The 16,090-nt window shown below is 40.8% G+C and overlaps 1 protein-coding gene across 1 annotated transcript in view; it reads right to left on the bottom strand.

Moving 5' to 3' along the window:
* Positions 1–3,122: 3,122 nt before the first annotated feature.
* Positions 3,123–16,090, bottom strand: part of SLAIN1 (SLAIN family member 1) — a 55,556-nt gene continuing 42,588 nt past the window's right edge. The window contains exons 5-7 of the mRNA XM_024753916.1: positions 12,109–12,264; positions 5,676–5,958; positions 3,123–4,369 (exon numbers count right to left, since the gene is read on the bottom strand). Of these exons, the coding sequence (XP_024609684.1) occupies positions 4,294–4,369; positions 5,676–5,958; positions 12,109–12,264 (515 nt within the window). The 3' untranslated portion in view covers positions 3,123–4,293. The remainder of the gene's footprint in view (positions 4,370–5,675; positions 5,959–12,108; positions 12,265–16,090) is intronic.

The following is a 16,090-nucleotide window of genomic DNA, read 5'->3' as shown; positions in this document are numbered from 1 at the left end:
ATAAAAGATGATAGGCAAATGTTCAGTAAACAAATGCAAAGGTATTCTATCTCACTACAACCAAGGAAATGAAAATTAAGACCATGAGACACAACTAGATACCCACAGACTTAAAAGTTAAAGATGTTTTAACAATACCGAATGTGTGTAGTAACAGGAATTCTCATAGCCTCCTGGCAAACATGTACAGTAGTAATACAATTAATGGGAAATTAGGTTGGCATTATCTAGTAAAGTGGTTGGCAGTGTTTTGCAGGCAGCTTCTAGGATGGCCCCAATGACCTTTGTCTCCTGGTATTAACATTTTTGTGCAATTCCCTCCCCTTAAATGAGAGCTGGACATAGTGACTTGCTTCCAATGAATAAAACATGGCACAAACGATAGGCTGTCACTTCTAAAAAATTAAGTTACAACAGAAAAATTTCCAGCTTTCTGGCTCTCTCTCTCTCTCTCGTGCTCATTCTGATGAAGTAAGCCACTATGTTGTAAGCTACCCAAGGAGAGGTCCGTGTGGCAAAAAGCAATGGTACCTCACAAGGAAATGAATCGTCCCAATAATCACGTGAGTGATCTTGGAAGCAGATTCTTCCCTAGTGAGTCTCAGGATGACTGCAGCCTTGTGAGAAACCCTGAGCCAGAGGACCCAGCTAGGCTGTGGCCAGGTTCCAGACCCACAGAAACTGAGATAATAATGTTTTAAGCCACTTAGTTTTGTAGTAACTTGTTATGCAGCAATAGCTAACTAATACAAATGTCAGCCAGGCTAGACTGTCTGTGTTAACTCAGCACCATAGCTCCCTTTCATGTTGCAGAACTAAGCATCTCAGGATCGCTTTTCCTATATGAGTCCTGGTTTGTTACAGTGTGAGGAATGCACGTGAGATAGAAGGCGTAACTTTTTTTTTTTTTTAGAATGTGTCACATGGTTTATGGGATCCTAATTCCCTGACCAGGGATCGAACCCAGGCCCCGGCAGTGAAAGCACCGAGTCCTAGCCACCGGACTGCCAGGGAACTCCCTAGAGAGCATAACTGAGCTCAGCCAGAATCATGGTTTTCCAGCCTACTCCACCCACAGCTTCCCCGTCTCTGTTGGAGGAGCTCCATCCTTTTAGTTGCCAGCCCAAAACACCTGGAGTTTTTCTTTTGGTCTCTAACACACTATATCCAATCCATAAAGAAATCCTGATAGCTGTAGTTTTAGAAGACAGCCTGAATCTGACCATTTCTATCTCCTCAATTGCTATCCTGTCACCTTCACGGCATCTTCATTTCTTAAGAGTCTATTCTCACCAAATGCGAGTGATGCTTTTAAAAAGTCAAATCATAAACTCTGCTGCTCAAAACCATGAATAGCTCCCATTTCCAGAGTAAAATCAAAGCCTTATTGTGGCCCACATGCCCTACGTGATCTTTCCCTGTCTCCCTTCGGACCTCATCTCTACTGCTTCCCTCCTTGTTCCCTCTGCTTGCAGCCACAATGGCCTCCTTGCTCTTCCTCAAACACCCCAGGCACGCTCTGCCCAAAGCCGTTGCCTAGGCTGCTCCCTCCTTTCCAGCAGCTTTTCTCAAAGGGGGCTCTGTAAATCACCTAGATGGCTGATTCAATAGGTGTGGGGTGTGCCTGAGGATCTGCATTTTCTAATAAGTTTCCAAGAGATGCTGATGTGCGGACCATACCCTAGGGCATCTATTGATGCAATATATTAAATTCTCTCCTATGCATCTAGAATAAATGTTACTACCATCCTGGGGAGAACTGTGAAAATAATCGCCAACACCACTTTGTCTTTGTTCAGGTGTCACCTTCTTAGTGAGATCTACCCAGATGATCCTACTTAATACTGTGATCTCTCCCCAGCTCCATTTTCTCACCTCCCCCCTTACTTACTTTCATCTCCTTTTCTTTTTTTGCCATAGCACTTAAGACCTGTACTGTGATTTACTTACTTGTATGTGGTTTACTGTTTCTCTACTAACTAGAATGTAAATTCCAAGATACAGGGATCTTTGGTTTTTATTCCAAGGGCTGAACAGACTTTTTTGAATATAAATGAAATACTTGATTTGCAAATGAGTTGAATCCTTTCACCTTCTCAGAATATAAACTCATTTTTAAAAAATGTACTAACTGAACTACATATGTTCATAGGAAGAGCACACTAGTGGCAAAAACAGACTTTTGAGATCAGATACACCTGGATTCAAAAGTCAGCGTCACTATTTACTAGCTAGATGTTTACCCTAGGTTAATGTCACATCCCTTGGGCTCAGGGTCTTTACTTTTTAAATGGTGGTAATAGGAGGTGATTGTTAATAATTAGACAAATAAATATATAAAAAATTTCTAGCACAGTCACTAGCAAAGTGACTAAGAAAGTGCTTGTCACTAACAAAGTGCTCAGTAAGTATCACTTCTCCTTTGATACCTCACCTCCTCTAGCCCACATTTCATTTAAAGGACAGGCTAATTAAAAGCCAGTCTTTTAGTTCCCCATGGAACTATGCAGAAAGGCACATTTCTTAAAAATAAAAATCCCTAATGACCTTCAGGAGAACTGTTTTAAAACTTAACATTGACACCTTTTACCTAACGTTTCCATAGCAACTTGAGGTGAAAAGTTTTCCAATGTACATCAAATATAGTGTAGACTAATGATAATACTTTGCTATTTTACTGACGCTGGGAAAAGAAATACTTCAAGTTCAACCCCCATAAAATATTGGAATCGCCACTGACAGTATTCTTCCACAAATGGGTTTCTGGGCAAGAGGCTCCTTGGGTTCTAGTGACCATCCTAAGTGGTACCGAAACCCCACTGCAGAACTAAAACCTCACATCTCTTCTCCCAAGCATTTTAGAGAGAGAGAATTGTTTACAAATGCGAATATTCTGCCTACCCGCCTCAGGTACAAGAGCAGAACAATGACAACACTTTCACAGTCGTGGTGAAACGCAGGCGTGGTATTCGTTCTGTTTATGCTGCATATCCATGCGTGACCTGATACTGCTGAAATAGTCTTTATTTCTGAACATTCCAAAACAGCGGTGTACACAGTAACAAATATTAAGTCATATACCCTAAGAAAGCATTCATTAGTGCAAATGGATTTTGTAAAAGGTCTATCAAAAAGATTTATTTGCTTTAAAATGCGTTCATTTCCAGAAGCATTATTAATAAAATGTTACAGTTTCATCTTCTGTAAAAGTATTGAAAATCAATTGTAGTACAGTAGCAAACATTGCAGGTGTTAAGTGCAATGCGCTTGTGATGCCATTATAAATATGAAACCCACGTATGACAATAAATTAACAATGAAAACAACAAGACCATTTCACTGTTGTCTGGCTGTCTCAGTGTTCAATGCTTCAGATTACATTGTGCTCATTCAACATAACTTTATGTCTCTCAAAGTGTTATGATGGATTTTTGCTGATATATCCCTAGAGCTAAAAAAATAGTACCTTACCACAAAAATATTTTTATGGCACAAAATTTAAGTTGTTCCATAGTGGTTCACGTAGGTGTAAAAAGAAATAGGCACAAAAAATAAAATTCCTGTAAACTATAAAAAAGTGAATTTCAAAGCATACGTTATAGAACCTGGTTGTAAAGATGCAGTGTATTAAAATACAGAACACGTACGGGAAGATGTTTAGAACACGTAAGTAAATTGAACAAGTTACTTTAAGAAACTCAGACGGCAAAGAAAGCATTATGGATACATCTCAATTCTCGGGAAGATGTTTAGAACACGTAAGTAAATTGAACAAGTTACTTTAAGAAACTCAGACGGCAAAGAAAGCATTATGGATACATCTCAATTCTCGGGAAGATGTTTAGAACACGTAAGTAAGTTGAACAAGTTACTTTAAGAAACTCAGACGGCAAAGAAAGCATTATGGATACATCTCAATTCTCGGGAAGATGTTTAGAACACGTAAGTAAATTGAACAAGTTACTTTAAGAAACTCAGACGGCAAAGAAAGCATTATGGATACATCTCAATTCTCTCAAAAAGGATTCAGGTACATATCAGTTCTACAAAAACTTCCTAGCTCTAAGTGTCACAATACTGCAACCATGGATTTGTGAACGCTGCAGTATCTCAGGCAAATATTTAAGTGCAATAATTAGTCTCTGGTGATTGGTCCATTGAAAAACAATGCAGTAAATATGTTAAAACGCAGAAGGGAAAGAATATCCCGACACCCGCTGTTACCCAGCCAGCTAGGTAACACGACCCTCATTTCCACTTCTTTCCAGCTGTTCAAACGTACATAGAACTGCATCAGTAGCAACCATCTCTCCAGTTTCCATCCCTCAGAGTGCTGAGTGAAGACAGAGGCTTTGGAGGCTGAAGGAAACTATAAAGGAATGAAAAAAGGACACGGCTTGTAAGTAATCCCACGAGTCCCATCACTTACTTTGATCTACTCTCCGCCACTCCAGCAGTGACAACGTGCTGGCACCTTCCCAAGTGTGCCTTGTATTTCTGGGCCTTCAACACGCTCATCTAATGGAAAGCCCAGTTCTCGGCACATTGCCACGCATGTTGTATGTGCACAAGCAGACTTGCAGCCTAAGTGGGAAATGATCAATACCCTTAGTGTATAAAGAATATTTTAAAATCAGAAACAGATAAACTCGGGAGAAAAATGGCCCCAAAACATAAGTGGTTACTTCATTGAATACAAATTGAAAATTTCTTCATGTTATTCTGTCTTACAAATAATCAAAGATTTGCCTATTATATTGGCTGAGAATTTAAAAAGAATGATAATACCCAATGTTTGCCTAAGTCTGTGGAAACAGACCCTCTCATTGTCTGGCAGTGACAGCCCTTCCAAGAGGTTAGTTTGAAGACATATATCCGAGGGTAAATGGACTGTCCACAGTGACGTACACACGTCAAATTATGTGATTCTATTCAGCCACAACTGCAACACAGCCTGGCATTGAACAAACAAGCACCAAAATGATTTCTATCCGGATAGTAGGATTATTTACTTTTCTGTGTTTGTTTTACAATAGTCTCTGAATTTTTTTGATCTGAGCACCTGTTTATCAGAAAGTAAAAACTATTTATAGCTACCCGATGCATAAAGAAAAATTACTTGTTCTCACATCCTTTTCACACTTTTACCATGGTTCCCTCCCTCTCCTCCTCCAAATCCTAATTTCCTGTAAGAGCTGATTTACTGCCTCCATTTTCTCATCTTCTACTCTGTCCTCAACTCGCTTTTATGGAATTGTTTTTAACCATAAGACACTCCAGGAGATCCAGTTCAAGAAGGGCACGTCACAACCATAAGATCATCGAACAGGTGCCCTGCAAGCAGGCTGGAATGTTGAAAGAAAAAAAAAAAAATTCTACCTGGAACATACCAAACTTACACCAACATAAGCTAATAAAGCCCCAGTTAAATATCACTAAGATGCTTTTAAAATCAGGACTGTTGGGGGAGGGTGTGCATGTGCATGTACCTAATGACATTTTTGCCCATTTTGATTACAAATTGCTTAAAGAGGTATTGAACGCAGAGGCAGGAGGTCGCGAGTCAGGCCAGAAGGGGCAGAGTGACCTACCAGGGTTAGACAAAGGCAAACTCGGGATGGTTCCCGGGGCAGTTTCTAAGTGCAGACTGCAGACGAACGAGCAAAGGTCCTTACCTTCTGACAGGCTGTGCAATTTTGCTTCGAGGCAGGTTACTCCCATTTATTGCCAATGAAGGTCTTGGGAGTGCGCTGCGGCCCACTATCCCAGAAGCTGCAGCTTTGTTGGGGGCAGGGATCCCCGTGTTGGAGTATAACTGTAAGCCGTTGGATAAAGGCATGTTACTGCTGCCTTGAACGGTTGGACTCACGTAGGCTGTGGCTTTAAGAGGCTGCCGGACAGACACTGGGAAATGTCCCACGCTGTGGATTCTGTGCTGAAGCTGCCCCGGTGACGGAACTAGAAGAACAAAGAACGCTCACATGAGATAACGCCTACTACTATGTACAAGCGTGTTATGTTCAAAGCAGCTGATACTGTTGAAAGGTTTTACATGTATAGAAATTTATCTACATATATGCATGTAGATAAATGAAATACGAGTTCCAGACTGCATTTAGTATTGGAAAATTCTACTTCTTGACAAGCATCTCCTTCTCTGTCAATCAGCAGCAACATTTTTGAGTGCCTGACTATATTTAGAAGCCAGCTGGAACAACAACCTTCTTTCCTTTAACAAATTTGAGCATCTCTGAGTTCTCACAGGATTTCTTCCTTGCTTGCTTGGAAGACATTAGGATTTCTTGATGGTTGCACTGGGGATGCTTTCATGAGGATAAAACAATGGGACAGGGCTTCCCTGGTGGCGCAGTGGTTGAGAGTCCGCCTGCCGATGCAGGAGACACGGGTTTGTGCCCTGGTCTGGGAAGATCCCACATGCCGCGGAGCGGCTGGGCCCGTGAGCCATGGCCGCTGAGCCTGCGCGTCCGGAGCCTGTGCTCCGCAACGGGAGAGGCCACAACAGTGAGAGGCCCGTGTACCGCAAAAAAAAAAAAGGGGGGGGGGGACAATTTAATAGCAGTAATTATAGTGATTATAGAAGGGAAGACAGGTGGCATCGGTAGGCACAAACAGCTTATTACAGACATATTTCTTAAATAATTTTCATCATGACATTTATCTCATAGGGTCAGTGGGAAGACGAAACGAGTTAATCCACATAAAGCCTTACAATGGCTGAGTAACCACTCAGCAAGTACTACCTTGATAACAGCAGCAGAATCTGTGAAATGAAGGGAGCGCTCTCTGGGTAAGAACCCTTAAGAACTTCATCAATATACTGGCCCACCATTGTGCACTATTTCACATTAAAAAACAGTGAACTGTTTGGCAGAGATTTTTAAATTTTATAAATCCTTTTCTCCAAGGAAAAAACTGAATCACAAATTTAACATAAACTTATACGTACAACGTTACGTGTTGTTTACCAACCACTCTAGCCTTTGCTGCCTAGTACACCTGTGATGCGGTTAACACAAACAGACCCTGTTTTCTAAAACAGTGAAACTGATTTTGAACTTAAGCACAGAATGTACAATAGATATCTTTGATAAAAAGTGAGGAGAAAGACAAAAAACATCTGTGGTTTTATTTAATATCTCGAAAGTATTTCCTTAAATTAGCTTTGTTCAAGTATACATTAGGTGAAATCTGTATGTAGGAATGCTGATGTATGTGTACAGTAGCCAAAAAATTCGATGAAAAGTGAGGTCTCTAAGATTCTGCTATAGTTCTGTTTCCATCAAGCTTTAGGGACACAGTAAACTTGTGTTGGCTGGCAAATCATCTCTAAGATCCTTTCCAACCAATTCTACAATTCTTTAATTTAGTAGCTTCTAACTGTGAATGTTCCAACATATTGGCTTATCAACTGTAACAAACATACCCCACTAATGCAAGATGTTAATAACAGGAAACTGGAGGAGGGGAAGGGGGACATGCGGGGATATATGGGAACTCTACTTCTCGCTCAATTTTTTGTAAACCTCAAACTGCTCAAAAACAAAGTCTTAATTTTTTAAAAAGACTCAACAGGTGAATTCGGCCCAATTTCTTCTGAAACTCAATATACATAAAGTACCTAAACGTTAAGCCTAGAGCAGAATGAAATTCTTAAGTGAACACACGGGTGTAACCATATCCACAACAAGACGTGACACACTGCCAGCACCACAGCAGGCTCTCACATACCCTCTCCCAGTCAGCACTCCCCCAAAGTCACTGTTATTTGCACTTTAATCACCACAGACTAGTTATTCCTATGTTGAACTTCATGTAAATGGAATTACATAGTATGTTCTCTTCTTTGACTCAATATTATGTTTTTGAGATTCATCCATATTTGCATTGCTATGGGTATTCCATTGAATGAATGTCAAAATCCATTCCCCTGATGATGAAAAGCTTGGTTATTTCTAAGTTTGGGGTTTTATGAACATTCTTGAATATGCGTTGGTGTTCAGATGCATTATGTTAGGGGTATATTCCAAATTTATAACTATTAGGATAAATGAAGTTATTAGCAAAGCTGCTGAATACAACATCAAAATACAAAAATCAATTGTATTTCTAAATACCAGCCAACTAGTAGAAACTATAATTTGAAAAAGATACTATTTATAAAAAACATTTTAAAGGCCTGTGTCCTTGCCCCTGCACTGAGCCACAGCCACCCCTGCCTCCACAGGAGACCCTCCTAAACTAGCAGATACAATTCAAGACTGAGTGAAAGATCAAGCGGAAACAAAGTCTGAACTTGCCGTGTGGATGAAAGGCTCTTGGTGCTGCAGCCAGGAGTCAGTGCCCTGCCTCTGAGGTGGGAGAGCCAACTTCAGGACACTGGTCCACAAGAGACCTCCCAGCTCCACATAATATCAAACGGCAAAAATCTCCCAGAGATCTCCATCTAAACACCAGCACCCAGCTTCACTCAACGACCAGCAAGCTACAGTGCTGGACACCTTATGCCAAACAACTAGCAAAACAGGTACACAACCCCACCCATTAGCAGAGAGGCTGTCTAAAATCATAATAAGTCCACAGACACCCCGAACACACCACCAGACATGGACCTGCCCACCAGAGAGACAAGATCCAGCCTCATCCACCAGAACACAGGCACTAGTCCCCTCCACCAGGAAGCCTACACAACCCACTGAACCAACCTTAGCCACTGGGGACAGAAATAACTACTGCAGAGCAGAATAAAGAAAAAAGAATGAAAAGAACTGAGGACAGTCTCAGAGACCTCTGGGACAACATTAAACGCACCAACTTTCGAATTATAGGGGTTCCAGAAGAAGAGAAAAAGAAAGGGACTGAGAAAATAGTTGAAAACTTCCCTGACATGGGAAAGGAAATAGTTAATCAAGTCCAGGAGGCACAGGAAGTCCCATACAGGATAAATCCAAGGAGAAATATGCCAAGACACACATTAATCAAACTGTCAAAAATTAAATACAAAGAAAACATATTAAAAGCAGCAAGGGAAAAACAACAAATAACACACAAGGGAATCCCCATAAGGTTAACAGCTGATCTTAAAGCAGAAACTCTGCAAGCCAGAAGGAAGTGGCAGGACATATTTAAAATGATGAAAGGTTAAAACGTACAACAAAGATTACTCTACCCAGCAAGGATCTCATTCAGATTTGATGGAGAAATTAAAACCTTTACAGACAAGCAAAAGCTGAGAGTTCAGTAGGGGTGGTATAGGGAGGGTGGGAGGGAGGGAGACGCAAGAGGGAAGAGATATGGGAACATATGTGTAACTGATTCACTTTGTTATAAAGCAGAAACTAACACACCATTGTAAAGCAATTATACCCCAATAAAGATGTTAAAAAAATATTTTAAAAATACTTAGGAATAAATTATAGGTGTATTAACCTCTATATAGAAAGCTATAGAACTTTGAGAGACAAGATGATCTAAATAAACGAAAGAATGTTCCATGTTAATGCATTAGAAAACTAATATTGTTAAGATACCAATTCTAAAATTTACCTACAGATTCAATAAAATTTTAAAATCATTTGAACTGAAATTACGGAACAGCTATTCATGAAGATACTCCCATTAATTCTCCTACACACAAGATAGATAACCACCCTTGAGTTTAAAAAAATAACAAAGAGAAACTAGTTAAGATCAATAGACAGTATCCTAATTTTACAAATGCGAAAACAAGAATCAGAAAGGATATGGAGCTTTCCCATGAACTTATGATTAAGAAAAGACCCAGGGACTTCCCTGATGGCACAGTGGTTAAGAATCCTCCTGCCAATGCAGGGTACACGAGTTCGAGCCCTGGTCCAGGAAGATCCCACATGCCGCAGAGCAGCTAAGCCCGTGCACCACAACTACTGAGCCTGCAAGCCACAACTACTGAGCTCGCATGCCACAACTACTGAAGCCCGCGTGCCTAGAGCCCGTGCTCTGCAACGAGAGAAGCCACCGCAGTGAGAAGCCCACACACCGGAAGGAAGAGTAGCTCCCGCTCACCGCAGCTAGAGAAAGCCCGTGCACAGCAACAAAGACCCAAAGCAGCCAAAAATAAATTTTAAAAAAACCAAAACACCCAAACTCAAGTATTTGACTGCTAACCCAGTGTCTTCCTTCTATATCAGGCTGCCTCTCCAACTTTCTGTGTCCTACCTTTGTTCACTCCAGAAAGTAGAACGGCCCAGAACTAGGAATTTTCATGATACACACTTAGAATGTATAAAGAATATTCTCTTACAATGCTTAGGAATAAAAGTCAATGAGAGCAGAGTCCTGAGATCTGAAACAAGTTCATGACTGACCTCCTCTTACACATGAACATTGTTGTCAGGTTTTTTTGTTTTCTCTCATTGTTATGCTTGACTTACAATGGTTTTTCTATTTTCTTCATTTCTCTTGTGTATCAATTGCAATTCTTCTATAAAGAAGAATTTCCCCTCTTCTCCATTTATTTTATTCAATTAAGTATGGACCCAAAGTTAAATAACCTATGGGTTATAATCCTTTAATATAAATATTTATTCTGCGGCTCAAACTGTCCCAGATTTGGTCTCTGGGAGTTTCTTCAAGTTGTTTCCTATCCTTTTGACATGTTTCCATCATTTCTTGAGCACTTCCGTCAAAACCTGCCATGGCTTGAGCACTTCCGTCAAAACCTGCCATGGTTTGTAGTGTGTGTTCTATTCTATTTTGGGTTACGTGCATTTTTCTGGCACTCGAATCGTGCTATTAACCCACACTGAATTAGAGCTCACAAAAACTCCTAATCATTACCCTATTTGCTACCATCACAACTGTATTTTCCCTTCTATGCTTATACTATTGACTTTCGTACTCAAGTGTAGAATTTTTATCTCAGTTAAATTTCATCATGATATATTTGGCCAACTGTCCTAACCTCCTGACATAAAATTAGTAGTCCTCTCAGTTTCCCACCATTAGTTCAGAGGTTGTCTTCTCTGTCTTTAAACAAGCCATTAATTCAAATATTAACAGATCAAGCCCTAAGATACAGCCCTATGGCATTCATTTATACATTCGTTCAAACATTTACTGAGAGCTCAATGTACCCGGCAGCATGCCAGGTGCTGGGGACAGAAAATCAGATGCACTATGGTCCAAGCCCAGAGGGAGCCAGTAGGCTAGTATGGAAGATGACATAATGACAGTACAGTATAACACTTTACTGAATGACAGAGGTAGGCACCAAAAATCAAACCCATTCTAGACATGTGTTGGAGGGACACAGGGTAGTCTGTTAGGGCCACCAGGGAGTCTTCTGGGTGCAGACTTAAGACATCTGGTTGATGGCGCTTGGCCACACACTGAACACACTTCAGGCCTCCTGGGTTTGGGCATATCAATAATGGGACTGTGACCTTGGATCTGCCAGCCAGGGGTCAGCCTCAGACTTAACCCCAACTACCCCTACAGACAGCATGAGTAGGAGGTGGGGGGTGCCCTGGAGCCAGCACATCCCCACACAAAGTGAACACACACACACACACACACACACACACACTGGATTTTACTTTCACCATGCTGCTCATCACTGGGTAAACCGTACAGAGGATGAATGACACACTGTGGGGCAAACTGAAATGAAGTAGATGAATCCTACTTTAGACACACTAAAATAGAACTTCATTTGCCAGGGGAAAGCTCTGGACTGGTGAAAAACAAGACCAAAGTAACAGCTAGACAGAATAAGTGTGCTTTCCTCAAATGTATCAAGTACACAGCTAAAAAGAGGCATATCTGCAAAGAAAACATTTTTGTATGATGAGTAAACAAATCAATCACCATTTAGTGCTTCTACTGCTATCCCTGGGTATAAAGGATTGCATATAATTTACTAATTATTAATTGGTGACATAGGCACCAGTGAAAATACCACTCAATTATCATGGTGAAAGACAAAAAAGTGTCACAAGGAGAAAAGTTTCCTGTAGTGCTCTTAAGAGAAAGAAAGAAATGAAACAGTAAGATTTTCCTAATGGTGTTACAACTAATTAAAATTACATACAAAAATATTGTCATACTTACTACAAGACTGTATCCTTGAAATTCCATTTGCAGCTCCATGCAAGCTTGAGTCAAAACTCTGACTATTCCGCACGGTGACTGGAGAACTACCATTGCTACTAACAGCGGTTGTACTTGGCATCCGAGCTAGATTAGGCATACTTCTTCGGAGCTTGTCTAGAAAAGAATTTTACTAAGTTAAAAATCACAACTTTTATGCCAATTAAATCACTAGCTTTCAAAATTAAATACAAATAGAAATCATGTTTTGTTCAATGACAAACAGAAATTATCACGTGTGTTATGAACTCTAGCAAGCTAATTAATTACTCCCGGTAGAGACAAACACACTCCATGTCTCCAGAAAGGTTCCACCAAACAGACTGCTAAAGTAAAGCACTTGTTCTATAAAAAGAGGGACGAATTAGGTAATCAATTAGCTGCTTGTTCCTATACAATAAGTGGATAAAACTGAATCAAAGTGAGGATAGAAAATAATCTTACAGTTTAAAAAAAAAACCTAGGAATTGTTACATGTTAATAATAATAAGAAAACCTAGAAGTGTCAAACCAGCAATTACTGAATCTTTTGCTTAGCATATCAACAAAGGAAGAAATTCTTAAAATTCTAACGAGAGGTTTTGACATATCCACTCATCACATCAACATGACCACATTAACTTCTGGAAAGTTTTAAGGGGCATGAGTACACCACCAAACCTTTGGAGACTTGAAAAAATGCTTCCCTTTCTTTTTCCTTGCTGAGTACATCTTCCGCCACTAAGGAGCAGCAGAGAGTCACTCACGCACAGACCTCAGTGCTGCTGAGATTTGAATTCAGCCACAAGAGGGCAACTCTACAATGTAGACAGTTTTCTCTTTAATACACACACCCCCAAAACTAAAGTACACATATCAGGTCACTCAAGCTCAGAAAACACAGGATACATCTGAATACTCAGTAAAAACCCATTCAAGTACAAAACCAGATTCATTTTTCTCCCCTTCACACACAGCTCCTTCTGCATCACTTAGATCCCTTGATTATAGCCCTACTCATCAAGTCACCTAATCCAAAAAGCGGCAGAATCTTCCCAGTTTCACCTCCCTTCTTCACCCTCGACTCCCAAGTCCTCTCAATTCTGCCTCATAAATATTTAACAAACCTCCCACTACCACCTAGTTTAGACCTCATTATTTGTCATCCACATTTTCACAAAATGTTCCTCTTAATTGGTCTCTGTACACCCTGTCTTGTTCCTCCCCATCTTCCATACAGCCAGTGACTTCTAGCCAGCCACTTGCTAAAAGCCCTCCAATCACTGTCCCTCCCCTTCCTCTGAAAGCCCAAGCTCCTGGACTGAGACAAGATCCTTCTAAGATACAGGCTCTGCAGCCATCTCTAGCCTCATCTCCTGCTGCCCTCGCCACACAGCCTACTTGCCAACCACAGTGGAGAATGGAATTTCCAAATACTTCACACTCTCTTGTACCCATGAGCGTGCTGGTCCTTTCACTTGGACACCCTTCCCCACTTTGTAGGATGAATGAATGAACGAGTATTTCCTGTGTATATATACTATACAGTGTGTTAGACAAGGGAGTTCCCGACTCTCAGTGGGGTTATAGTCTAGACCATTGTTTCTCAATGTTTTCTTCTGCTATCAATCTTTAGGAATCCTTTAAGGAATAAAGGCAGCAGCCAGCTACCCACCAAACATCTAAATCTAGACCTGCAGTAAATACAGGGTTCAGGGGAGGTCCTGAGGCTAACACTGATTACACCATGCCACTGATAATCCCTGCCATACCCTAAAAATCACAGTTAGCAAATGTTCTGCAAGCTTTAATCACTTATCATACCTGGCAAACTATTCAAATATAGTAGCCCTACCCTGCCCCACCTTATGGGCAGGGGATACGTTCCAAGACCCTCAGCGGGTGCCTGTAGCCGCCCATAGTACAGAACCTTAGATATACGATGTTCTTCCTATACAGGTGCTGACAGGCAGGAAGCACACACAGTGTGGATACACAGGACAAAGTGATGATTCATGTCCCAGGTGGGACAAGATTTCCTCATACTACTCACGACAATGCACAGTTTAAAACTTACGAATTGTTTATTTCTGTCATTTTCCATTTAACATTTTCAGACTGCAGTTGGCCATGGGTAACTGAAGTCACAGGTAAGAGTGGACTGCTGGGGGCTTCCCTGGTGGCGCAGTGGTTGAGAGTCCACCTGCTGATGCAGGAGACACGGGTTCGTGCCCCGGTCCAGGAAGATCCCACATGCCGTGGAGCAGCTGGGCCCGTGAGCCATGGCCGCTGAGCCTGCGCGTCCGGAGCCTGTGCTCCGCAGTGGGAGAGGCCGCAACAGTGGGAGGCCCGTGTACCGCAAAAAAAAAAAGTGGACTTCTGTATGCTCCTTTTAATCCTATGATCCCCAGAAATATACCAAGAACTTTCAAGAGCCATCCCTTTGGAAACCAGGCAATGCAGGAGCTACAGAAGTAGGAAATATTAACATGCACTTCTATTTTATTTATAATTATTTTCTTCTATCCATATTATTTTAATAATTTAGAAAAATATTTGAGAGATTGGTTTCAAAGTTACGACTCTCATTCCACAATTTTGTCCAAATAATCCTCTGGTAACAAATGAAGGCTCAGATATCTGAGCCACGTTAATAAAAGTTTAAGAAAACAGTGGGGCTGGGGAGACCACCTTTACTTTTTCAGCACTTTGAACTTGTCCAGCGTTTTTACTCCAGGCAATAGAATGGTCATTATTTCATTTATTCCTTATGACAAACTTAGGTTAAAGGATTACATGTTACATAAAGGAGAACGTGTACCAGATGATTTGATGTCCAATTATACCTAAGTTTTCTAAGAAAGGGATGTTATTTGTCTACATTTTGTAGCCAAAGAAGTGAGAGCTCAGAGGCATGAGAAGCCTGGGAAAGGTATAAGTGGTAGGCCAGGAGGGGAACCCAGCACGTACTGGCCTTCAGAGCCTGTGTACTCAGCCATTAAGTTAATTAGTCAGAAGTCCAATCCAGAGAACTGCTGTTGTATTCCATTTTCCTTTACGTGTGGAGACCGGACCTTTTAGAAAAATAGAACTACCACAGTCAGACACCAGGCTGAGAAATATTTCCACTTTCCTAACAGGAACCATCATAACACAGATTTGGGGACACCTAACCCTTTTCATAATGGTGTTGAATGTAAGTTAACACCACTTTTCTATGGTAGGACAATGATCCCGCTGACAACTAATCAAGATGCAGAGAGAGCATCTGCTTGACAGGCAGGATGTGATGCTCTAAGACGCTTGACAAAAAAAGCCTTTGCAGAAACAACTCTGTGCCCTCTCCCGCAGTTTTAATGATGCTGTGATTTTCGTTAAGCACATAAAATACTGTCTTCGATGTTATAGGCTTTAATAAATTACTCACTAGTGGCAGTCACTTTACCTGCCACTGTTTTCTTTTAAATTTGAAATCAGAAGGTATTAAAAAAGAGAGAAGTTCTGACTATAAAACCTTAAATGTTTTCAAATGGTCTCTCAATTAGCATGAATAATACAAGTGCAGAGGAAGAAAAAGTAAACACTAAGCACATGATAGCAGGTGACGACTAGTATGGTTTGTATTTGGCCTTGCAATATTTTAAAATAATTTGTTGGATCATTTCTGGCCCCAGGTTTGAGAAATGCTGCTGTATAATAATTAAAAGCTGTAACTCTATAAATATCGTTGGTTTCTCCATACTCTACAGGATTTGTGTGTGAGGGTCAGACTGATCATCAGTGCAAAAACATTCCAGGCTTAGAATATCACATGCTTATTCTCCCTATAGTTCTTGTAAGTCAAGATCTATAACTCCTGGGAGTGGAGAAGGAAGAGAAATGATGAAGTGGGAAATAGAAAAAATTACAAAAAAAGAACGACACATATTCCAACCCACCGTGCTGCCATCAGGACAAATCAACT

This window comes from Neophocaena asiaeorientalis, unplaced genomic scaffold, assembly GCF_003031525.2.
Source record: "Neophocaena asiaeorientalis asiaeorientalis breed wild unplaced genomic scaffold, Neophocaena_asiaeorientalis_V1.1 scaffold212, whole genome shotgun sequence".
In the NCBI taxonomy this organism is placed as follows: domain Eukaryota; kingdom Metazoa; phylum Chordata; class Mammalia; order Artiodactyla; family Phocoenidae; genus Neophocaena; species Neophocaena asiaeorientalis.
The sequence above is the reverse complement of the archived record's forward strand: the minus strand, read 5'-3'. Positions and strand labels throughout refer to the sequence as shown.